Here is a 25,712-nt window from a genome sequence, read left to right as displayed (position 1 = left end):
TCCCTCCCCAGAGTTTAACAGTTATTGAAATATTATGATGATGTTGATTTTTTAATTTCTTTATTTCTTCTGAAATGTAGTGACACTTAAAAGAAAGTTGTATTTATTCACAGTGCTAGTGTCATTGTTGTTGTGTACCGTAGAGTTGAAACCAACCCATAGGTGACCGTCTGGTGGATTTTCACAGGCAGTAATTGGGAGGAGTTTGTCCATCCTTCACCCATGGAGCAGCTGGTGGATTTGAACCATGTGCCTTCAGGATTGCAACGCAGCTTCTTGCCACTAGACCACCAGAGCCCACAATGCTTATGATTTAACTCATTAATCCGGGGTTATGGTTTTTATCACTCCCTTTCAGATATTCAGAGTTTCCAATCCTCTGAATTCCTTAGAAAAAGTTCCTTTCTCTTTCCATTATTGAGAGCTTGATGAGGATTTGTATCTTAGCAGTTTGAATTCAGGTTTGGACGTGGCTGCCAAATTCTAGAGCATAAACAGAGCATTTTTAACATCTCCCCACATCCATGAAGTCCTACGTGCTTCTTTCTGTTGTTCCCTGTTGGCGTTTGAAATTCTTCCCACCAAAGTGATCAAATCTAGCTACTCAATCTTTCAAACTAGTATTACCACACTAGGTGTCAGGGAATATTATTTGGAAGGACAATCTCAAGGGCCTGTGGTTTCAAGAATATTTAGAATAAAAATATAATGACATTAGGGTGATAATAATAACAAGAGAATTTCAACTTTAAAAAGTAATTCAAGGGAGATTCTTTAGTAATTTCCTCAAAAGAGTAATTCAGTGACAACAACCATGTTCAAATATTTATGTACCAAAGCTAAGATTTCTAACTAAGTGACTCATTAGAATTTTTTAGTAAGTCATGTATTTTGGCTAGAAATAAAATTAAGGAGGAGTGACAAACTGTGGTGGTATCTTTGAGTGTCTCCTCTTAAAAATAAAACACAAGGTTTCCCTGTGAATATTCTCCAAAGAGGGACCTTGGAGAACTGGAAGGTATTCCTAACATTCATCGGTCTGGAGCTCACTCCCAGAATCTGTGTCTTGGTTTGGGTAAGCATCAGCTCTCTAAGTCTGTAATAGAAATGTTCCTGTAGATGTAATGAGAAAAGTAGTGACAATTCATATTTCTAGGAAATTAACTTTCTGGAAGTATGCTGAGAATTCTGTTTATCCTTGTATTTCTGTTTCTGTCTTGGCTATATCCCTATTCTGGTTTTTGGTAGGCTTGCATTTGGTTTGTTGTTTTGTTTTTAAGGAAAAATAAAGTAAGGCTAAATTATTCGGTGTGAAGAGAATTGTTTTCTTATTTTATAACACACTGTTAGCTATTTTCAGAAAGCCTTGGTGACTTGAGAGGACCTAGGAGAGAGAGGAGTATCAGGTTTGGGGCAATTCCTTAAGTAGTGCTCTACTATCCCTAACCCTTTACTCTGCAGTTGCTTTGTGATGACCTAGTTGTACATGATTTGTGTGTCTATTCTGTGGTTTTACATCAATTATAATATTGTTATTTCCCAGGGTTTGTTCAATTTTATGGTTTTAACTTTCTTCCATATTTCAACTTTTTTCTTTCCTTTTCATTCGGCTTCTGGTTTTCATTCATGAGATTTGTGAAGTGTAACTGAAATTGCATAGCCGTTGTGAGAGCTCTGTGGCCCAGATGTTTAGTGACGATTGGTGCCAGGGTCTGAAAGCCTGATGTTACACACGTGTGGAGACCTGTTGTTTGAGTCAATCTCCTGGGAACTGTTGAGCACAAAACAATAATGAGTCATGCTTATTTGGCTTACTGTTTAGTACAGTTTAATTCTTTGTAGCCTACATTACCAAGATAAGCCTTTCTACTGCGAATCTTACAGGGCTTCATTCATCTCCTGAGAGAGATCTGCATCACCAGACCTCACTTATTTATCTGCTTATTGCTCTTGCAGGACAAACTGACAATGGGAATTTGGGTCTTGACAATTCTGACTCTCCTAGATTCCACGGCAGCTCAAATTAGTAAGTATTGTTTTTCAACTAAATGCTATTTTGCTTTAAGTAAATCCACAAATATGTGTCTTAAAAATTCCAATTCTTTCAGTCAAACTGATAACTGGGAAATTAACTTTTAATCTAGTCTTTCTTGATAACAGAAAGATTTGCACATTCAAATATGTCAGCGTTGAGCAAGGTACATGTTCTTGGGAAGGTTGTAGGTATCATTTGATTAGATCGAAATTGTGTCTTTTTCCACTAAATTTGTGTAGGAGTTTTAGGACTAGTGCCATTCATTGATTGTGGTAATACCTGATAGAACATTTACTCTAAAATGTAATTATTTATTTAGTTATCTTTCTATTAAAACATCACACAGTATGACAAATTTCTAAACTGAATTCTAGGTGAAAATTTCATGATCCTCTTTGTGATTTGCAGTTAAGCCATACTGGGGCCTGGAAAATGAAGCCTTAATTGTGCCATGTCCTTACACCCCCAAATCCCTGTTAATCTCTGTGGATTGGTATTATGCAAATAAAAGCATAATCATTCAGAAGCGAGATCGGGTGTTTGCCTCAGGAAAGTTTCTGAAGTTTCTACCAACAAAAATTGATGATTCTGGAATTTATACTTGCATCTACACAAGGTATTCTACGGACAGAGTCTTATGGTCTGCATCCTTTTCTTTAATAATTGACCTTCTATGTTGCCCCTTTGTTTTCTTTCTTTTTCTAGTCCTTTCTGGAACATCTGAATTGACAGGGAAATTTGAAGAAAAGAATATTTAGAAGTGTGATGAGATTGAGGTTCAAGTGATTGTGAAATATTTGCATTTATAATAGCAGAGATTGAATAGAAAAAAAAAGAGACAACTTAGTTTTCCTACTGACCAAGCAAATTAAGTGCAACCCTTTGACTGGGGCTGGAAGTAAGAAAGAAAAAAACAAACAAACAAACAAAAAACCAAGCAAATAAACAAAGAAAAAATAGGCACCTAGATATTTGATGTGAAGAAGGGTATGGTCAGTTGAAAATAAATTTCAAAAAGGCAGTTATTAGCAAACTTGGAGGCAAGGATTTTGAGACTCTTTTTCACATGTTTTGAGCAAAGGAGGGACTATTTTTTGGAAGATGCCATGCTTGGAAGGGTCAAGGGATGGAGCAGGGTTGGAAGACCCCAGATAAGATGGACTGACACAATAACTGGAGTAATGAGAGAAAGTGTGTCAAAGACTGTGAGATTGGCTCAGGGTAGAGCCCTGTTCAGAGTTATTGTGTGTAGGGTCACTATGAGTCACAGTAGACTCCACAGCCCTTAACAACACCATCGTCATTGACTTGTGCTTGGTTTTGTGCTTATGATAGTACAAACAGATATTATACAGCATAAAGAAATGAACAGAGAACCACTTTTAGGGTTTCTATGGCAGTTATGCTTGAATCTAGAAAATTCTAAAAATAGTAGTTGACACTCTAAACTTTAATGACTATTCTTAACTAAGATCATAACTCAGTATACTCTTGTTTTAAGATGAAAAGCAAAATTAACTGAAAATTAGTTGATTAAGTTGTTTCATAATGTTAAGTGATATTTTGTCTAAGTAAACCTTATCTAATTTGAACTTTTGTCTAACTAAAATTGTCTAACATATTTTTATAGTGCCACCTATAATTTTACAAGAATTGTGAATCTCACAATAGCTAAACAACAACCAGATTGCAAAATTCCTGATTATTTGATGTACTCAACAGTATCCGGAAATGAAAAGTTTACCAGAATATATTGCCCTACAACTGAGCTCTACAATTGGACAGAACCACTTGAATGGTTTAAGGTAATAGAAGAACCTTTTTGAGAAACAAGTGAAGTTGTACAATTTAGCTTGCAAGTGAAGCATTGCTGGAAATTGAATGGAATTTTTCCATTTCAGGACTGTAAAGCTCTTCAAGAGCCAAAATACGACATATCAGAGTCAGCATTGATAATTCAAGAGGCCACTAGTGATGATTCAGGCGATTATACCTGTAAACTTACACACAATGAAAATGGAGTCAATTATACTGTGACAGCAACCAGAACACTGCAAGTGGAAAGTAAGCTGCTTAATTTAACAAAATAAAGTATTTGAAGGACTATAAAATTATAACTTTTCCCTCCTTGCTGATATTTCATACTTCTTCCTGATTCTTCCTCCTGTTTTATCTTAAACGTTCTGTACTTGGATGCAAGCAGTATTCTTTAAAAAGTAATATTAAGGTCTCACAAAAGAGGGAGATTATGCTGCTAATCCAATGCCATATCTCTTCTTTCTTCTGTAACTTATTTTTTCCAAAGGTAACGTAATTTACTTATTTTGAAAGACAGTAGACCAATTTGGCAAGCAAGAATAGCTTTTCATAATATGTCAGATGTTCAGTTTATGAGGAAAAATCCTTAATTTCTAAGATTTTAGTTTTAATATAAGGATTAGAGGTTTAATGATACAATAATTTTCAGTGCTTCCAACATCAGTGATCAATAAGGTCATTGAATTCTTAAAATAGAAACCAAAACCCCTCAAATTTACCTTAAATTCTATTTTAAAAAACTTTTTTAAAAACATTTTCTACTAGTTTATTTACAAAATTCAAATACAAATTCAAACAAATTCTTTCAATTTCCCTCAAGGCCCCACCTGTCAAATTGTACAACCTGATGATTAAGGCCCCCTCTTCCTGCATATCCACATCTCTCTGCTTAAAAAACCCTTTGGAGTGAAAATATTTTGCAGTTGTAATTAACTGTTGAGGTGATCTTAGTATAAAGTGGTCTGTAGACACAAAAATAGATCAGAGACAACTCTGTTATGATAATGCAATATTAGAGAAAAGATATTATTTGTGAATTTTTTGTCCTCTACCTCTGTAAAATAAGTGTCACTAGAAGACATTTCTATCTCAGTGTTTAGTATGAGCTCCCACAGAGGCTTTCAATCACACCCCCAGGAGATAAACAAACATGAAGGGATGTAGGTGTGTAATTAGCACTGTTCCAAAAGGTCTCCTTTCACTCTAAACCTCAATGACTGCAGAAGGTAGAATTACCTGTGATGAAGAGACTTCTCACACTGAGTATGGACCATCATGATGAAGATCTCTGAGCAGTATTTGTCATTTCCAGGGATCTTTTGAAATATTGTTTCTTTATAGGGTTAGGACTATTCAGAATTGCATTTTCTTTTAATAATTAGTTGGTCATAAAATGAACTCAGTGGGTTGCACCAGCATTTGTTTTAAAAAAAGAATATGAAAACGCATCATAGATAACGAAAGAAAATATGATGTGTGTGTGTGTGTGTGTGTGTGTGTGTGTGTGTGTGTGTGTGTGTATTTGTTGCCATGGATCACTGCCGGAAAAATATAAGATGTTTATGAAAAAGGATAGAGTTATATATTGATAACTATCAAATGTTCTCTTACTGTTTATATTTTCTTTTTTGTATTTCGTTTAAGAGAGAAACTTTCTTATGAATCCAGTTGTTAAAGCTCCTTTACACAATGACACAGTGGAGGTAGAAATAGGTAAGAAAACTTTAATAATAATGAAACCATTGCCTAAATGATTCTTCTATAAAACCTCTGGTCTGAATTTAACTGTTGTTATGTGCCATCAAGTTAGAACTGACTCACAACTGACCCTCTAGCAGGTTTTCAGAGGCTGCACATCTCTCTCATGGAAGAAGACTGTCCATCTTCCTCCTGGGGAACATCTGTTGGATTCAAACCATGTGGCTTTAGGTTGGCAGCGTAGCTCCTTGTGCTGTCAGAGCTCTCTAAGAAGGAGACGATTATTGCCCTCAACCTTGAAGACTAAGTGAGGTCATATATATGGCAACACTTGACCAGGGTACTTAGTAATAGAGATAATGACCAATCAGATGAATGTGAAGTGTTGGCACTGGTATTTATCATACTCTATAATCCCTGGTATTTTCATGTATGTAAATAATTTAATTTTCATAACTCTCATTAGACAGTTCCGCCGTATTCTTGAGACAGTCTAGGCTCAGAGAGTCTCAGTGCATGGTCAAGGTTTTTAGAGAATAAAAGAAGAAGTCTGAGAGATCCAACTCTGTAGATGTGTTTACTAATTCCTCACACCAAACAGGATGTAATTCAGAATTTATACCACGTAAAGTAAGCCTGCTCATGACAGATCCTTACCATCCCATGTGCCTGTGCTCCCATGGCACTGATCTCTTCACCACTTTGCTGCCATGTAAGTGTTTTCCACATTCTTCTCTGTTTTTGCTGATTTTTAACACCTTCTCATCTCTTAAGACTAATTTCAAATATCATATCCTCTGTCACATTCCCCCTATGCTACCTTTGCTCTCTACCAGAAAACATAAATAGATCTTCTACTCATACAACTCTAGTGTCACATGTGTATGTACATCTTGGTGACATTGTTTACTGTAGGTGTCTACCTATATATATTACAGTTCATATCATTGGTACCAGTTGTCACCCAGTAAATTCAGACTGATAATGATCTTTTGTGTGCCACAGTAAACTTGTACTCCATTGAGCTTTCTATGACTGATTTTACAGAAGTAGATCACCAGACCTGTTTTCCAAGGTTCCTATGCATGACCTTGAACTACTGGCCTTTTGATTGTAGGCCAGCATTTTAACCTTTGTCTCATGTTGGAATTCCAAGAGTATACATACCTTGGCTAGTTATAAAGGAGCTCTGATGGCATAGCGGGTAAGGAGAGCCTGCTAACCCAAAGGCAAGTGTTTCTAATCCAGCTGCTATGTGGGAGAAAGATGGGAAATTTCCTTCAGTGTGATTTATAGTCTCAAAATCTGCTGGTCAGCTATGAGTCAATTCCAACACAATGACACATATCACCATCATCAATATATACATATAAGTCTATTAGAATAGTAGAAGGTCTATTAGGATATCAGAATACTTATGGTCTCACTGTTTGCAGTGATGTTACCCTTAATAAACTCCAAATATCTCAGAAACCAAAGAAAGACTCAGCAAGGACTGAGTAGAATCAAAGTTCAAGGCATGTAGGCAGCTCTTTGGCTTTCAAGTCTGGATGCAGGAAGTGTCAAGTTAAAAGAGTTAAAATGGACAGAGCTCTGTCTAGATTCTTAGCTACTAGGATTATAGCTGGACTAGGTTTAATAATCTCCAAATTCTCCTTAAATCCCAAACACAGCTTTACTTTCAAATCTAGTTTATGGAGAGATGAAAAAATCTGCCGTAAAAGAACAAAGTGGAAGACAGTTGTTAGAAAGTTTAATGTACATTAAAGGGAAGTTCTATGTTATAATGTTGGATGAGTAAAGCCAATCATTTGCCTCATAAATTTCTTCTGCAGTGAGGAGGACATGGAAGTGAAGCTTTAAACTTACTTGTGAAGGAAATTAAGATAATGAGAGGAGAGGAAAGGAGACAGAAAAAGGAGACAGAAAGATGAAAGATCAAAGATTTAAAAAGAAATAAGAATCCATGCTGTGTACATACAAAGTGTTTGAAAATTATTTTTCACATTAATTTGAATTAAATATTATTTACAGAATTTAATTTTATTATTGTCTTTTTAAAAAAACTTTTTCTCTAGGAAAAACAGCAAATATCACTTGCTTGGGCTGTGTTGGAGAAAACCCTGGGTTCATAGACCCAGTCAATTGGCGAGTTAATAAAACGAAAGTTAGTGACTTGGATGAAGCAAGATTTCATGAGGAGAAAGTGGAAAGTGAAAGGTAGGTTGATTTTTTTTTTTAAATTTAAAATGGAAATACTCCTTTCTCTTACAATTTAAACTGTAAAGTAAACATGAAAACTGACAAGTGCTTTCTTAGTTCTACAGATGGATTGAATTGTCTGAAAAGAATTTTAAGAATAAAGGATGTGAAGGAAACGGATTTATCCCAGGAGTATAGTTGCCTGGCCTATAATTTACGTGCTGTGGCAATACACACCATCAGGCTGAGGAGAAAAAATCCAAGTAAGAACTGTTCTTAGACGTTTGTCACCTGAGTTTGCCATATCAACTGTAGGCTGGGATAATTTTCTTAGGAAAAGCGAAACAAAGCCAAACCCAAACTGTTTTGAAGTTTGGGTCCAGAGGAACCATCAAGACAAAAGAAATAGCCTGTCTCATACAGTGTCCTCTCCTTCCTAAGCAGGCTTACTGTTTGCAGTCCAGCTTATCACACATTTCTCTTGTGAAAAGAGTTGTTTGTGGGGTCATCCCTCTGCACTGCTTTACTGCTTCCCTCGCCTACTCCTTCTATGGACTCCTCTTTCCAGTTTCTTTCTCAGCTCTCCCATTTCTCTTCTTTTCAACTTCACTAGCTCTTTCTGTCTTGTTGTATGTACATGTATGTGGGGAAACAAACCCAAACGCACCAAAACAATAAACTATGAACATGATCATTTGTCCTTAATCCCTTTTATCACATGCGTCTGTGTATGATACTGAGCACAAATGTAATTAACGGGATTGACAAAATGGAGGGAAAGGTGAAGAGTTTTGAAGAATGGAGAAAAAAAAATGGTAGCTGCTACTTTACCACATTGCTGTCCCGCACTGTCGATTTGGAACTGATCCATTAGCTGACCTGACCCTCCAATGGGTTTTAAAGGCAGTTAATTATTCAAAAGGATATACATTAAGAAATTATTATTGTTTAAGTTTATACAATTTTAAAATATTTATTCCTTTTTATTTTTTTCATTGCATCTGCTTTCCAACCTGAAAATAAAGAAATTAAAAAAAAATAAATAAATGTCATTGCCATCAAGTCAGGACTGCCTCACAGCTGACTCTCCAATAGTTTCTGAAGTTATAAATCATATTGGAAGAGATGGACCATCTTTCCCCCTTAGAGGTATTGGAGGATTTGAACCACCAACAAGTTGCAGCCTTTGGATTAGCAACATAACTCCCTATGGGCCCCACCACCAGAACTGTAAGCTGCAAATCACATACCATTTTTTTCTGAGGAGCCTTTTGACCACCAGTATGGAGCCAATCCCCTACTATGTATTCCTATAGCATCCTGTATCTACAATTGCTCTCATGGCCCAGTTTGACAGTACACTGTACACCAGTGTAAGCTCTGTGAGGGCAAGGATGATATCTTACCTATATTCTCATCTTCAGGCTGTAATGTAGTGCTTGACACACAGCATGAAGCCCAATAAATATTAACTGAATGAATGTATATTACACTTATTGATAAAACATTGGTTCTGTACATCTCTAACAATGTTGTATATTTTTATCTGATTAGTAAATTTCCCTACAAATTGAAAAGGCCAAATTAGGCATCCTTTCCCTATAGATTTATCTGAACCTAGTATATTGTTAATGACTTTATTATAGCTTGACACAGTAAAATATATTCTAGAAACATTAAGCTCACTAATCTTTAATTCTGAGATGTCATATTTTCCTTCACAAATAATAGTAATTCACTGTGGTGAAATGAGTTTATTTATTTATGGCTTTTTTGCCTTGGTTCTTTGGAAAAGCAGCTTGATGTATTTTCCTCCTCAACCTTAAGGAGTTAATTTTGCCCTAGTTTTCTGCCCCAAGGAGTCTACTATTCTTGTCCAAATTAATTTCTATTTGCTCAGAAAACTATAAACAACTCAGTTTGGATACTTTTTGGTTTAATCCTGAACCCAAATTTGTTTGTGATTATTATACATCTTGCAAGGATTGTTCAATAGACTATTAAATAAAATAGATAATTGAAGTGGGAGAAAGGAAATTTCCTCTTGTGCTATTTATTGCCTTCAAAAACCCCTGAAGGGTCTGCTATAAGTAGGTTCTAACTTAAGATACATATGTATGGATGTAAATATGGCCCACTGATATAAGATTGGTAGATTTATGGCCCTGATGACAGGGCCATTCCTTGAAATGGACAAGAAGTTTGTGTATATATGCCACCAACCCCACAAAGCTTTTTTTTTTCCACAAAAGAAAAAGAAAGAAGCAACAAGGGGGAAAAGGCAAGAATAGAAGAGGAAAGAAGCAGAGATAAAGGAGGCAAGGAATCTCCTAAAAGAAATGTCACATAAATCAAGGGCTAAAACACTGAAGATGACAGCAGACCTGAAAGGGACTCTAAGGAACAGCCAACATGAGGGGCGTTGGAGGAAGAGAGATCTTCTCTGAGGGATCTGAAAGAAACTCTTTTTCAGTCAGATGAGAGTAGTCTGTCTTCAAGGGGGCTGAGGAAACTTGTCTTGAAGGGACCAAGAAGGGTCTGTCCTCAGGAGACAAAAGAGGGTTTTGTCTTTAGGCGGCCCAGAGAAACTGTCCTGAAAGGGATCAAGAGAAGCTTATTCTCAAGGGAGTTGAGCAGTCTGTTTACAAGGGGCCAAGAGGAACATTCCTTGAAGGAGTTGAAAAGAGGCTTATTTTCAGGGAGTAGAGAGGTAGCCTGCCTTCATGGACTAGAGAAATTGAGAGTTGCCCTGTGTGGAAGAAAGAAGACTCAGTCTGCATATATTCAATACTGATGCTGTGCTGCTGCTGCTGCTGCTGCTGCTGCTGCTATCGTTATGTGCCATTGAGCAGTCTGTGACTCATAGTGAACCTATGTACAACAGCTCTGAACCCTGCTTTATCCTGAACCAGTCTTACTGACCCCAACATGCTTAATTCCATTGCCCTAGTCAGTTATCGTGTCAATACATCTCTTCCGAAGTCTTCCTCTTCTTCACTGTCCCTCTACCCTTACAAGCATGGTGTCCTTCTTTAAAGAATTGTACCTCCTAGCCATGTGCCCAAAGTCTGTGAGATGTAGCTTCAAAATTGAAGCCTCCAAGGAGTATCTTGGCTTCAACCTCTCCAAGATAGACCTACTTGTTCAACTGGTGGTCCATGGTATGTTCAAGACTCTTCTCCAGCACTACAACTCAAAGGCATCAATTCTTCTGTCAGACTTAGTCATTATCTAGCTCTCTGATGCATAGCATGCAGTTGTGAAGCCCATTGCCTAAATTGGGCACACCTTAGTCTCTAGGCTGCCATTATTGCTCCTCAACACTCTTAAGAGGTTCCCAACAGCTGGCTTCCCCAATGCAATTCGTCTTTTGATTTCCTGACTGCTGGTGTTAAGAGTGTTAGTTGAGCAAATTAAACTTGTTAACAACCTCAATCTCTTCTCCATCCATCATGTGCTGCCAATTGGCCCAGAGGTCAGAATCTTTATCTTCTTGAGGTTAAGCTTTAATCCATATTGAAGACTACAGACCTTGATCTTCTGTAGCAAATGCTTCAGGTCTTCCTCAGTTTCATCAAGCAAGGTTGTATTATCTGCATACTGCATATTATTGATGACTCTTCCCCCAATACTGATGCCACACTCCTCCTCACAAAGTCCAGCCTCTTGAATGATCTGTTCTGCATATAGATTGAAAAGCTATGGAGACAGGACACATCCCTGATGCACTCCTTTCCTAATTTTGAACCATACTGGTGTTTGTACTCTGTTATTTCCTTAATAGACCACTTAACTGTGAGGACGTTTTGGGAGTTCTGTGTGGCCATAGCAAGAGATTAACTAGCAGGGAAGTAAGTAGAGAGTTTTATCAAAGAGTTTGCTGGCGTCAGAATTGGTATAAAGGTTGCAAAGAAGAGGTGATGTGACATATGCTTCATAGGCTCAGCCTTGGGCTGGTCCTGATTTGCTAGCTGCAGCTAAACAGGTCCTGACACCATCATTATTATCTCTATGGTCTACTTTAAACATCTGTTCAGGTAGAGTGGTGAAAGTGGTCAAAGAGATATACTGGCCACGGGGAATTCTAAAAACAGTAACAAAGGTACCTAAAATTTATTGTGCTTTTTATGTTGGTGATGAAATTCTCCTTTCTGCAAATACAAGCTGTTTCTTCCCCTTACACTCTGGGGAAGTAGGACTCTTGCATAAAGTAAGACGGCAAATAAGATGGTAAACATTTAGTTGGTGAGAATCTGTAGATGTCCTCACTTGCTGTCTTTTCATTTGAAGGCATAATTTTTGTTAGAGGAAGCATTTTAGCCTATATGAAAGAGCAGAGAGATAAATGTCACACTGGATTTTTATACTCATCATTCCTTTTTATGGATTTATAAACATGTAGAACTTGTTTAATATAGTTGACAAAAGGACATGGGGAGTTAAGCTCTCAGAAGAATGTGAATTTATCAAGAGAACAATATGGTAAAAAATGTTAAGGAGGGAGGAAGAACTAGGTCATGAAATTGATACAGTTGTTGAAGGGGTTCTTGAGATTTTGCTTGTTTTAATTTCTGCTTAGTTGTAAATTTTTGATGTCAGGTGCAATCATGTCAACTAAAAATTCATATGTGACCTGGTGAACAACAGAGTAGAAAAAAATTTATGTTTTCCTGAAAGAGAATGTGATTAATTAAGAGTAGCTAAAAATAATCTTGATATATGTGATCTTAAGATATCTTTTATAACATGCCCAAGTAAATAATATATAAATCCATCTAATACAGCACAGTTTAATGCAAGAGTTTATTGTACAGTTCTCAAAGAAAAAGTATTGCTCCTATGTTATTCCTGTGTTCTGCTATGTTTGTGTGCTGCTATGATTTTGCCAGTTACAACTTTGTAACGCATGTGTGACGCATGTCAAGATGTTATGGTAATACTGATGTTGTCAGTGGATCCTAGAGTAAAGAGGGGATCTACACTGCCCACCCAGCATTGCTCTTACAATCTCTATCTGCCTCCTATACTTACATTGTTATTTTCTGTATGTTTTCTGGTCTATCTATGTATTATAATTGTTTTCTTGTTACATGTATTTGTTAATTTTGTTCTTTCAAATGTATTTGTACTTGAAGTCTTTTACCTGTTTTTTTTTTCTAATTTGTTTTTGTTTCAACACAGTATAAATAAAAGTTTTACTGGTAGAAACATAGAATTAAAGAAATCACACCATTGTCTTGAGTTTAAGAAATCATTTCATACCTAAGTCTCCATAGTGTTTTTAAGCTTTATTTAAAAAATATTTTATGGTTATAATAATTGTAATAATATACCTGAAATCATTAGGATGCGTTTTAATATCAGACACTATTTAACTACTTTACATTTAGTTTATTTATTTTCCCACAATCCATTAGAAGAGGACTGTTGTTACTATTGTCCTAATTTTATAGTTAAAGAAAATTAACATGAGGGGTATTTTAAAACCTCATTAAGGCAGAGCAACAGAATCAGGATACTCACACGGTATAGAAAATATTAATAGAAAAATTTAAATATATAGTCATCTCATAAAGGATCATCTACATATATTTATAAAATCTATAGGTTTCGCTATGAGTTGCGGTTGACTCAATGGCATATAACAACAACAACAATGTAATTAGAAATATATTGAACTTCAACTTACTTTAAGGTCTCGGACTAACTTTTTTCTATGATTGAAAGCAGACGGTCACATGCACAGTCACTATACAACAACAATCACTTAAGTATAGACTTGAACCATTCATGCATGCATATATACAATCAGAAAGAGTGACTGGATAAGAATTCTGAAATTATTTCCCTGGGGACTATCTATAATTAGTTAATGCAGATCATATGCTACATGCAAATTTTCAGCTTTTCTTCTCTCAGCTTTGAATCAGGTGGATGCTCAAGCTTGATGGAGTTTTAAAAGTGGTAGATGAATTTGCTAATCAATAACTTTCTATATCAAGAATAGGAACTTACACTGCAAGATTTAAGATTGACATAACAAAAGAATCCTAGAATTAAATTACATTTGTGATTCTTCCCATTTTCAGGTTTATGTAGGACTTTAAGATAATGAACAGACGGCACCAGAATCAGATTGACTATATTTGTGGAAAGAATAAGCAGCTCAGTATCAGCAGTCAAAGCCAGGCCAAGGGCGGACTGTGGAACAGACTTCAATTAGTCATATGCAAGTTTAAATTGAAACTCAAGAAAATGACAACAAGTCCACAAAAACCAAACTGAACTCAGACTTTAGCTTTCTGAATTTAAAACTCATTTCAAGAACAGGTTTGAGGCATTGAACACCAATGATCAACGACCAGAGAAGCTATGGGATGATATAAAAAATATAATTTATCAAGAAAACAAAAGTTCACTACAAATACAAAGAGGGGAAAAAATAAAAATGGATGTTAGAAGAGAGTATAAAAATTGCATGACAGCATCAATAAGCCAAAAGAAAGAGAAGAGATGCTGAAGTAAAAGGACTGAATAGATTTTAAAGGGAAGCTTGAGAAGTCAAAGCAAAATATTATAATGAAATATGCAGAGAGCTGGGGTCAAGATACAAAAGGGAAAGAACTCACTCTAATTCTTAAGCTAAAAGAATGGAAAAAGAAATTCGTGTGTCAAGTTACATTACGAGAGATACTATGGACAAAATTTTAAGTGGTCCAGGAAGCATCAAAAGAAAATGCAAGGAATACAAAGAGTCACTAAACCAAAAAGAATCCTTTGACACTGAAAAATAATAGGAAGTACCAAGTGAAAAAGAGTCCATAATAAAGGAATATGTTCAAGCCATGTTAAAGGCATTGACCAAAAAAATAAGGCCCCAGGAATTGATGGGATACTAATTGACATGTTTTAACTAATAGATGCAACCATGGATGTGTTCATCAGTCTATTCTAGTAAATTTGGGGGACAACTGTTTGCCTGACTCACTGGAAGAAATCCATATTTTTTCCCATCCCCATGAAAGGCAATCCAACAGAATGTGGAAATTATCAAACAATATCATTAGTATGAAATTCAAGCAAAATATTGTTGAAGATCATTAAAAAAAAAATGGCTAGAACATTATGTTGGAAAGGAACTACCAGAAGTTTGAGTTTAGAAGAGTCCATGGCACAAAGGTTATCATTGCTGATATCAAATGGAACTTGAATGAAAGCCGAGAATACTAGAAGAATGTCTATCTTTGTTTTTATTCACTATATAATTGCATTTGACTGTGAGGATCTTAACAAACTATGGCTAAAATTGAGACAAATAGGAATCCTGGAACTCTTAATTATGCTCATGGCAAATCTATACCTAGACCAAGAAGCTTCTCTCTGAACAGAGCAAGGGAAAACGGCATGGCTTAAAATCAAGCAGGGTGAGTGTTAGTGATGTATCTTTGAGCACATAATTCATAAGGCTAAACACTATGGAGAGGAAAGTTACATCAAGATTGAAAGAAGACTCATCAACAACTTACATTATGTAGATGACAATTCACTTGCTGAAAGCAAGGAGAACTTGAAATGCTTGCTGCAGAACGTGAAGGACTGTAGCCTTCAGTAAGGATTGCATCTTAACATCAAGAAGACAAAAATCCTTATCACTGGGCCAAGAGGCAACATCATGACAGGTGATGAAAGGATTGAAGATGTCAATGGTTATACTTGCTTGGAACAACAATCAACACCCTTGGACCAGCAGTCAGGAGGAGATTATAAAAGAGAAATTAAATTTAAAAATGTAGTCAGTGATTTTTAAATTTATATAGATGTTTATAAGAGGGAGTTCTGAAGGTTTAGCTGGTAGAGAGTTGTGATACTAGGCTATGGTTCTTTGGCAATAGCATTAGTACCACTGAAGGCTACATTCCTTGTTCTTCTGCAGTAAGTGCTTCAAGCCCTCCTTAATTTCAGCAAGCAAGGTTGTACCATCTACATAATACAGGTTATTGATGAGTTTCCCTCCAATCCTGATGCCACACTCATCCTCATAGAGTCCAGCCCATTGAATAATTTGCTCAGCATACAGACTGAACGGGTATGGGGAGAGAATACAGTCACTTCCTGTAATGATTTACAGTTATAGATAAAGAAATCACTTCTCCTAATGATTTACAGTTTCAGCTTACACTTGATTGCTAACACAATCAGAAATGCCCAAACACTTTACATACAACTTTCAAGTAAATAAAACACACATACCCTCCAGGATCCACCTGAGCCAAGCTGGAGGCTCATCCTCGTCTTTTAAATACAAAGGCCCACCCACCAGATCCTGTTTGCCTACACAAGAGGCTTCCCAAACACAGCAGATTGTAAATGAAATAAAAAATAGTTATTAAGCCTACACTTGATTGCTAACACAATTAGATATCACATGTAAGCAAAATACTGCTGAAGGTCATTCAAAAACTTCTAGAACAGTACTTAAAGAACTGCCAGAAGTTCAAACAGGATTTAGAAGAGGCTCCAGGCATATCAGTGCTGATGTCAGGTGGGTCCTGGCTGAAAGTAAGGAATATTGAAAGAAGGTCTATTTGTGCTTTATTTACTATGCAAAGGTGTTTAATCATATGGATCATGACAAGTTCTGCTTAGCATGGAGAAGAATGAGACTTCCAGAGAGTTTGATTGTGCTCAGGTGGAATCTATACCTGAACCAGGAAGCTACTGTGTGAAGAGAGTAAGGTTTGGAATTGGGAAAGGAGAGTGCTAGGGTTGTATTCTCTCTCAATACCCATTCAGTCTGTATGCTGAGTAAATTATTCAATGGCCTGGACTCTGTGAGGATGAGTGTGGTATCAGGATTGGAAGGAAACTCATCAATAACCTGCATTATGTAGATGGCACAACCGTGCTTGCTGAAAGTAAGGAGGGCTTGAAGCACTTACTGCAGAAGACTAAGGAATGTAGCCTTCAGCGTGGACTTAGATGCAATGTCAGAAAAACAAAGATTCTTACCACTGGATCAATAGGCAGCAACATGATGGATGGAGAGGAGATTGAAACTGTCAAAAGTTTCTTCTTGCTTGTATCCACAACTAACACTTTTGGTACAAGCAATCAGGAAATAAGGGAGACACATTGCACTGGAGATATCTGCATTTAGGGACTTTTCCAAATTATTGAGGAGTAGTGATGTCAGTTTGAAGACTAAGTTGTGTCTGATTCAGGCTATAGTCTTTCCTATTACTAGCTATGCATCTGAGAGCTGGACAATGAATAAGGACTACAGAAAAATCATTGATGCCTTTGAGCTGTGGTGTTGGAGCAGAGCACTGAACACTCAATGGACAGCCAAGAGAATGAACAGATATGTTTTGGAGATGGTGTAGCTGGAGTGCTCTTTGAAGTCAAGAATAATGAGGCTTCACCTCACATACTTTGGACATGTTGCTAGGAGGTGCTATTCCTTCGAGAGGATCATGATGTTGGGAAGGGTTCAGGGTCCACAAAGGAGAGGAAGACCCTCAACCTGGTGATACAGTGACTACTGCAATGGGCTCTTGTCTGTCAGGAAGTGTGAAGGTGGCACAGGATAGAGTAGGGTTCAGATCTTTTGTTCATAGGATCCCTATGAGTAGTGCTCGACTTGACAGCACCTAACAATGACAATAACAATGATTTACAGCCTTGAAAACATGAGTGTCATGAAGTAGAATTGATTCAAAGGTGGGGGTGTTGTGTAACGTCCAATCAGAATAGACACATAGTTGACCTTCCAGTGGGTTTTCAGAGGCAGTAAATCACACTGGAGAGGATCACTCATCTTTCTCCAGATGAGAATCTGGTGATTCCAACCACATGACTTCGAGTTGGCAGCACACTCCCTAACCACTAAGCCGTCAGAGATCTGGTCCTAGAACCCAGTAATTGGACTTTCCCTCGAGACATGCTTTAGGCACTTACATTAATCTTTTCTTCTTCACTGCTTTCCAGCATCAGCAGCCACATAGGCAAAATAAGTCTTCCTGACATCCTTTTGAAGGTCATCCACACAAATCTTGCCCATTATTAGTGTCCAACCTTCCTAAGCTTGCACTGGAAGCAGTACAGAAACTTGTCTCATCCTACTATGACTTCTTGCCATCTCTTTCCACAGAAACACACTTTACTATAAAATTAATCTTGCCTTTCCCCCCTTACATATGTTTTCAATGGCTCCACAAAATGCTTTCAGTTGTACCCAAATTGTGTTAGAACCTAGCACTGACTCATCTTTCTCATCTTATTTTCCACTAATTCTGAAGCGAAATTTCTGAAAAAATAATACACTCTACTTTTACACATTGGATTTTTAACAATTTCTCTTGTCAGAAGTGCATTTCCTTTTGTGTTTCTAGTTATCTGAGTCCTACCTATCCTTCAGGGCCCTCCTCCTCCAGGAAGCCTTGCTAGCCCAACCAAGTATGGAGTGAGATTGTCTTTGAAAGCCCTTTCCAGCTATTACTTCTAAGACGTCTTATCTCAGTTAAGTTTTCATGTATATCTATATCTCACTTAAGCAAGGACTGTTACATTTGCCATCTAAGGATCCTTTATACCATTTAAGAATTCTCTAGCTTGTTGCCGTGTACACAGTTGTTATCAGAGGTTGTCAAGCCAATTTCCCATTCTTAGTGACCCCATAGGACAGAGTTGAACTGGTTGGTAGGATTTTCTAGTTTGTCATCATTACAGGAGTAGGTCATCAAGTCTTTCTCTGGTGAAGCTGCTGTTGTTGCTATGTACTGAGTCGTACTGAATTGGAATTGATCCATAACTGATCATCTAGTGGGTTTTCAGAGGTAGTAAATTGTATGGGAAGAAGTTGCCCATCTTTCTCCTACAGAGCACCTGGTGAATTTGAACAAGGCACCTCTGGGTTGGCAGTGCAATTCCTTACCACTAAGCCACCAGAGCATAATGAAGCTGCTTAAATCTTTAGGTCCTCAGTAGAACACTTAATCCTTCCACCACCAGGGTTCCATTTGCACAAAGACTCACTAAGGGCTAATTTAATTATTCTATATGAAGCCATAAGAATTGCAAGTGGTCATGGATTTCTTGTGCTCCCAGTGGAGGGCAGTATATATTTATTTTATTTTATTTCAGTGATACTAATAATAGCTTTCTCCTTGTATCTTTTGAACAGTTGATTACCAAAGCACCCATTACACAGTAGCTGGATTTAGTGTATTGTTAATGCTAGTTGGTATCTTGGCAATGCTGCTGAAAATATTCTGGATTGACTTTATTCTGCTGTGGAGAGATGTGATTGGACCTTACAAAACTGGGAATGGTAAGTGGCAGATCTCAATATTTTCTCAAAAAGGAAAAAAAAAATCTCACAGTGACTCTTGGTTATTTGTTTATAAATCTCTTAATATTTTGTGCTGCTACACCGGATTTCATTTTGCTTGATAATATCATCCGTAAGTCTCTTTAGAGCCATTTACATTCTGCTTCAAAGCTATCCTTGATTCTGGCGTTGCTCTCAGGATAAATCTCCCCAATAACTGTTCCTAATAAATTCCCAGTGGCAGAATCTGCCCAACCTCAGAAAGCAGAATTATTTTGAAAAGTGCATTTTGGTGACACTTTAATGGAAATCTTGAACAAAAATCATTCTTGCAGTCCAAGAGTGAGCAGGCTAGGCCAGTGTACCCAAATAAAGGTGTGTTTACCAGAAATTCTATACAAATTCTTACTCTACTCATATAAGTTACCTGTGTGTGTGTATTTTAAGATTAGTCTACCATGTCATTATGATCTATATTCTTTTATCTGGAGGGAGATACATATTTTTCCATTTTGTTGCTAATTCCTTGGTTTGTGAGTCTAGACTCCCTACATTTTTTGCTCACATTTCATGGTTGCATTCAGTGAGCACTAATTTTGTTGTCGAGTTGGACTGACTCACAGCTGACCCTCCAGTGGAATTCTAGAGTCTGCAAGTCGTGTGCCCATCTTTCTCCCACAGGGCTGCTGGTGGATTCTGCTTGCCTTTGGGTTGACAGCATCATCCCCTACCACTAGATCATGAGAGCCTTTAGCATTTTTATCTTCCTAGGGGAGGTTGAATAGTCCCTGGTGGTAGAGCCCTTGTGGAAGAACTGCAGGTGCTGTGGTGTGTAAAGTGCTGGACTGCTAACAGAAATGTTGGTGGTCTGAACCCATCAGTAGTTCCCTGGGAGAAGGGTGGGCACTTAGCTACAGAAAAGATTCACAGCCCGAGAATCCCAACAGAAGGCTGTCATAAGTCTGAGTCAACTCAACAGCAGTGAATTTGGGAGAATTTAGGAAAAGAGAGAGAAACAGATTTAGTCAGCAACAGAAGACACCTTCCTCAGGAATAGAAATAATTATTACACAATTATTAGTCACATCTTTTCATGTGGTTTGTATTCAACTATATAGCGTTCTCCCTATTTTTGATCCTGGAATTTTAATTAACTCGAAGCAATGGAAGAATTAAAATTGTGATGCTCTTATCACAATTTTTGGCAGGAATTTGTCATATCTTGATTCTAGAAAAATTGTGGGATCAGGTCTACTCACCAACAACCACAAAACTTAGTGTGTGATGTTCGCTAGGAGGCAAACAAGTATTTCTTAGACATAGCAATGAAGTTTGATTCATTTTTCCTTTTCAGATGGAAAGATCTATGATGCTTATGTTATTTATCCACGGAACTACAAAAAGAGTCCTGAAGGGACCAGTTCTGTGGAGTACTTTGTTCACCAGATTCTGCCTGATGTTCTTGAAAACAAATGTGGATATAACTTGTGCATTTATGGGCGAGACATGGTACCCGGAGAAGGTAAAACTAGCACTGTACACTAGAGACAAACTGCAGGCTTATCATAAGAGATAAGTGGTCTTATGGAGGTGAATAAGAAACTGCATTTTTAGTGTTTCAGACCTAAATATTTCTGCAGAAGAAGGAAGCACTTTTTCTTCGCTCCTCTCATTCCCATCTACACTCGAAGCTGGTGATCTTCATCGCTGCATCTATGTGGTGAAGATGGAGTTAGATGTCCTTCGCTGACTGGATTTAGCAAGGTGTTACCCCTCCTATACAACCTTTGTGCCCAGCTGCAATAGCTGCTTTTTCTTCCTTCTTTCTAGAAGATAGAAAGGATATAAAAGTTAGTGAATTTTCTTATGTTCATACACTTTGGATAAAATATTTGTAAAGACTCTCAGAGTCTTTAGAAGTTTTTCTATATTGATAGAAACTGCATAAATTTATACTCTCACAAGAACAAGTAGAATTGTGATTTCTGTTTCTTAACATTTCCAGCCAGTTTTAGGTACATTTAATAATTTTTTTAAATCACAATTCTAATAATTTTAGTGGTGGGTAACTCTGCTTGCCTAGCAGTAAGAAGATTTGCAGAAATTCCAAAGGCACACAGTTCATATACATCAGCTGCTCTGCAGGAGAAGGAGCATAGTCTCCTCATGTGCAATTTACTGCCTCTGAAAACCCACTAGAGGGTCAACTATGGATCAGTTCAAATTTAACGGTGCACAAATAACAACACAATCATTTCAGCAGCAATTTTTTTCCTTCTTCCACATTCATGTGTGAGGAACCTTCATTTGACTCTTCTCCAAATTTTCAGAGAGGGGAAAGAATTTGGAGTCTCATAGGGTAAGGATATCATGATCATAAATTCAGTGGAATAAATTTAAAGGAAACTGTAATATTAAGATGGCATCTTTGCAGAAAGGAGGTAGCCAAGAACCTACAGATTTAAAGCTGCACATAATGTGAATATATTTAATCCTGGGATGTTTGGGTAACGTTGGTTGCCTAGTATGTATGTTGAGTGGTGAAAATGGTGAAGCATTCAAATACTTATCCAAACACTGTTGATTTGAACCCTCTCAGGAGCACCTTAAGAAAAGGTTATGTTAATAGGTTTTCAAAGGGACAGCTGGAATCACTTTACTTGTATTAAATCACCATGCATTAAAACTGACTTGACACCAAACAACTGGATTTTTTCAGTCCATTCTCAACAACTTAGGTAACAACTTAAGCTCTCAGTACAAATTAAACTCTCAGGTGCTAATAGAAACATTGCTGTTTTAAAAACCAACCAATCACCCTTTTATGGAATAAGCCAAAATCAAACCAATTCATTACCATTAAGTTAATTCCGACTCATAGTGACCTTCCATTGGGTTTCTGAAGCTGTAAATCTTTGCAGGAGAAGGCTTCCCATTTTATTCCACAAAGCAGCTACAGACTTCAAATTGCCAACTTCAAGATTAGGAACCTGATCAATTTAGTGATGTACTCCCATAAAATTATTATCTGGAAAGCCCCATGAGGTAGTTCTACTCTGTAGTAGAGAGTCAGTAAGAGTCAGAATACAATTAATGATACTAAACCGCAATGGTAATGGCTTTGAGAGAGTTTTTATAAAACATAACATTCAGAACAATATAATTCCATTTTTTTCTGAGGTGTTATTTCCCCTTTGACTGGAGAAAAATGACCAATAGTACTCAAATTGTCCTTGATTTTTTAAAAAAGTGTGTGTGTGTGTGTGTGTGTGTGTGTGTGTGTGTGTTTACTGTTGAATCGGATCCGACTGGTACAAGAAGAAATTGCCCTCCACCAAGTGCCTTTGGGATTGTCGTACAGCTTCTTGTCACTAGGTCACCAGAGCTCCTTGTCCTTGATTTTTTAATATTCTAGGAAATTTCGACTTGACGGCAGGCACATAACAACAACAACAACAGGAAATTTCTCCTCTAGAATCTGCAAAGACCATAACTCCTTGAGATATCAACCGTTGTGCTACTTTGGGTAGCAATCTTTCCATCTATTCTTCCTCAGGCCCATCAATCTTATGTCTAGACACACCTGTCCCAAACCCAACTTACAGCTACTCCCTCAAGCTTATGCCATCTTTTTTTTTTTCGTCTTTTATATTTTATATGCACTGCTTGTATATTGTAACTGTTTCTCACTTTCTTCTTTTGATCTTGCCCCCACCCCTCAAAATGTAAAGAAAATAAACCAACAGGTATCTTCACTTTCCCCTTAGGGAAAATCTGTAATTGACAAATACAGTGTTTTCCCTTGTTAGTTGTCTTCCTCTTGTCCTCGATCTACTCTGTGCTCTCTCTCCATTCAGCGGCCCTATTGTTGTTGCTATATGCTGTGGAGTCAGAACCAAATTAAAATTGTCCCTCTAGCAAGTTTCAGAGGCCGGTCTCATGACTAATGATACCAAGTGGATCCAGTGTTCCTGCTGTTGGATACTCATACCCAGAACTGACCCTCCGGTGGGTTTTCAGAGGCAATGGATTGCACAGGAGGAGAGTGTCCATTTTTCTCCCAAGGCGCAACTGGTGAATTTGAACTGTGTGCCTTCAGAATTGCAGCACAGCCTCTTATAGCACTAGGCCACCAGAGCCCTAGGCAGTGATAATTTTGAAATCTATGAGCAGATGCCCTCGTTCTGTTTCAGATTGAGTTTTGTCGGGAGAGTAGCGTATAAGATTGCTGCCGCCATGACCCAGAGTAGTAACCACTATATGATCCCGGCGAGCTCCTAGGACCTAAAATCTAGCCCCCTAGCCATGTTATAGTAGAGGGGAAGGTATAGGTCTCTTCTGTCTCTTCTGTGTCCAACGGCTAGGGCCACTCCTGCCAGCTGATCCTCGTCTGACATCTCCACAATTAGGTACCAACTTCCTGCGCCGTTAGCTGTGGGCCACCTTTTCTTGATTTCTCCTTTACAACCTATACCTATTTCTGGATTATTGCTGGTTACTTCACTTCAAATCCGCATTTTTATATGAATTATCCTTTCCTTAAACCCTCGTTTGTCAGTTCCTTTGAGTATATGAAATTTGCTTACAATCCTGATGCAAAGTGTATATTTGTCATTAATTAACAAGTATTCCTTTATTTCATAGTATATAACATTTCAATAACCGTTATATAAAAATAAAAACAAGGGAGCTCTGGTGACATAATACATAGGGAATTGCACTGCTCACCTAGGACTCTTGCCTCCCTGGCAGTTCAAATCCTTTTTTTTTTTTTTTTTTTGGCAGAAAGGTGGACAATCTCCTCCTGTGTGATTTACAGCCCTCAAAATCCCATTGGAAAATCAGCTATGAGTTAGTTCTGACACAGAGCATTGAGTTTGGGTTAGAGAATAAGAATATCTTGAATTGTTTTATTTTGGGTTTGTTCCTTTAACCAGGTTCTAACTTTTTTGCACTAAGAATTGGATATTTTTGTTCTCTTTATACCCTCAGCCAGCAACAAACACTGAATCATGACTATTGCTTCATGAACACTGACTTGAAAAGGTGATTCAGCCTTGAGATTTTTCTCCCTCTGACAACACATTGCCATAGAATTCGTGCCAATTCATAGCTAAAACTCCACTGGGTTTCCAAGACTGTAACTCTAGTCTAGATCAAATCACCTCTTAAAATAGAGTACACTACGGGGTGACGTGGATCTAGAACTTTCCCCAAAGACTTTGGTCAACTTATTGTTGTTTTGTACCATCAAATCAGAATCAACCCACAGTTGATCCTCCAGTGAGGTTGTAGAGGCAATATATTACAAGGGAGGAGACTCCTCATCTTTTTCCTGCAGAGCCTCTGTGGGTTTGAACTATGTGCCTTCTGGATTGCAGCACAACTTCTTACCATTAGGCCACCCAAGCGGGTTTTCTGTTTGCGCTATAGTGGTGTAGCCCATAGCGAATTGTATCAGACCAGAGGTTGTGCATCCTTGGTGGCTGAAGAACACTAATAAAAAAATCTCCATCTGTGCTGCTTCCAGTCTTGGAAACTCAAATAGAAGTCAGCTGTGAGCTGATTCCAAGTCAGTGATGAGTGAGTGAGTTACAAAAGAGCTAAAATTCTGAGCCCCTTTAAAATCATGTTAGCTAATCTAAGCAGATCATAAGTAACTGTTGTTGCTGTTATTAGGTGCTTTTGAGTCACGTATGACCCATAGTGACACTATGAACAATGGATCTGAATCCTTTCCTGTCCTACGCCAACCTCATTATCTTTGATACATTGAACCCATTGCTGCAGTCACCATGTAGATCCATCTCGATGGATCTTCCTATCTTTCTGTGACCCTTCACCCTTTCAAGTGTGGTATCTTTTTCTAACTTGTAGCCTCTCCTAGCAAAACGCCCAAAGTATGACAGATGAAGCTTTGCCATCCTTGTGACCTGAATTCTAAGTCTAGCACAAAATGACAAGATCATATCCATAATCTCCTTTTCATTTGAAGGATTCCTTGCCTTAGTTATGACTGGATCTATGGGGGAAATAAGGCATCCATGCTGACAGTATCACTCTGAAAGGTTTAAAATAATTGAATGTATTTTTTTAAAAATTCAAGCACTTTTCCACTTTTATGAATAAACAAATTGAGCAGCAGATTATAAGAATTTTTTTAAAAAATTAGAGTATTTATGACCAAAATATTACGTCTTTAAAAGAACCTACAAAAAATCTGATTTGTGTCTTTTATCACTAGACGCAGCCACTGCAGTGGAGACCAACATACAGAAGAGCAGGCGGCACATTTTCATCCTGACTCCTCAGATAGTGCACAGCCAGGAGTTTGCCTATGAGCAGGAGGTCGCCTTGCACTGCGCTCTCATTCAGAACAACTCAAAGGTGATTCTTATTGAGATGCAGGCTCTGTGCGAACAAGATGGTCTGCAGTGTGAGGAGTTTCAAGAGTCTCTCAAGCATCTTATGAGGGTGCAGGGTACCATCAAGTGGAAGGAAGACCACATGATGGACAAATGGTCACTGAAATCCAAATTCTGGAAGCATGTGCGGTACCAGATGCCTGTGCCCAACAAACTTCCTAAAAAGACTTTAAACTTGGTTTCCTTGAATATCCAAGGACAATAA

The 25,712-nt window shown here is 37.6% G+C and overlaps 1 protein-coding gene across 1 annotated transcript; it reads left to right on the top strand.

Moving 5' to 3' along the window:
* The first annotated feature begins 1,968 nt into the window (after positions 1–1,968).
* On the top strand, positions 1,969–25,712 carry IL1RL1 (interleukin 1 receptor-like 1). Its single transcript, XM_006884602.1, has 10 exons — positions 1,969–2,026; positions 2,444–2,651; positions 3,666–3,840; positions 3,937–4,106; positions 5,502–5,566; positions 7,630–7,771; positions 7,871–8,016; positions 18,936–19,082; positions 20,437–20,604; positions 25,327–25,712. Exons 1-10 carry the CDS (start codon positions 1,969–1,971, stop codon positions 25,710–25,712), a joined length of 1,665 nt encoding a protein of 554 aa, XP_006884664.1.

The sequence above is a fragment of the Elephantulus edwardii genome, unplaced genomic scaffold (assembly GCF_000299155.1).
Source record: "Elephantulus edwardii isolate Elephantulus edwardi_28Jun2011 unplaced genomic scaffold, EleEdw1.0 scaffold00036, whole genome shotgun sequence".
In the NCBI taxonomy this organism is placed as follows: domain Eukaryota; kingdom Metazoa; phylum Chordata; class Mammalia; order Macroscelidea; family Macroscelididae; genus Elephantulus; species Elephantulus edwardii.
This window is presented reverse-complemented; position numbering and strand designations above follow the sequence as displayed.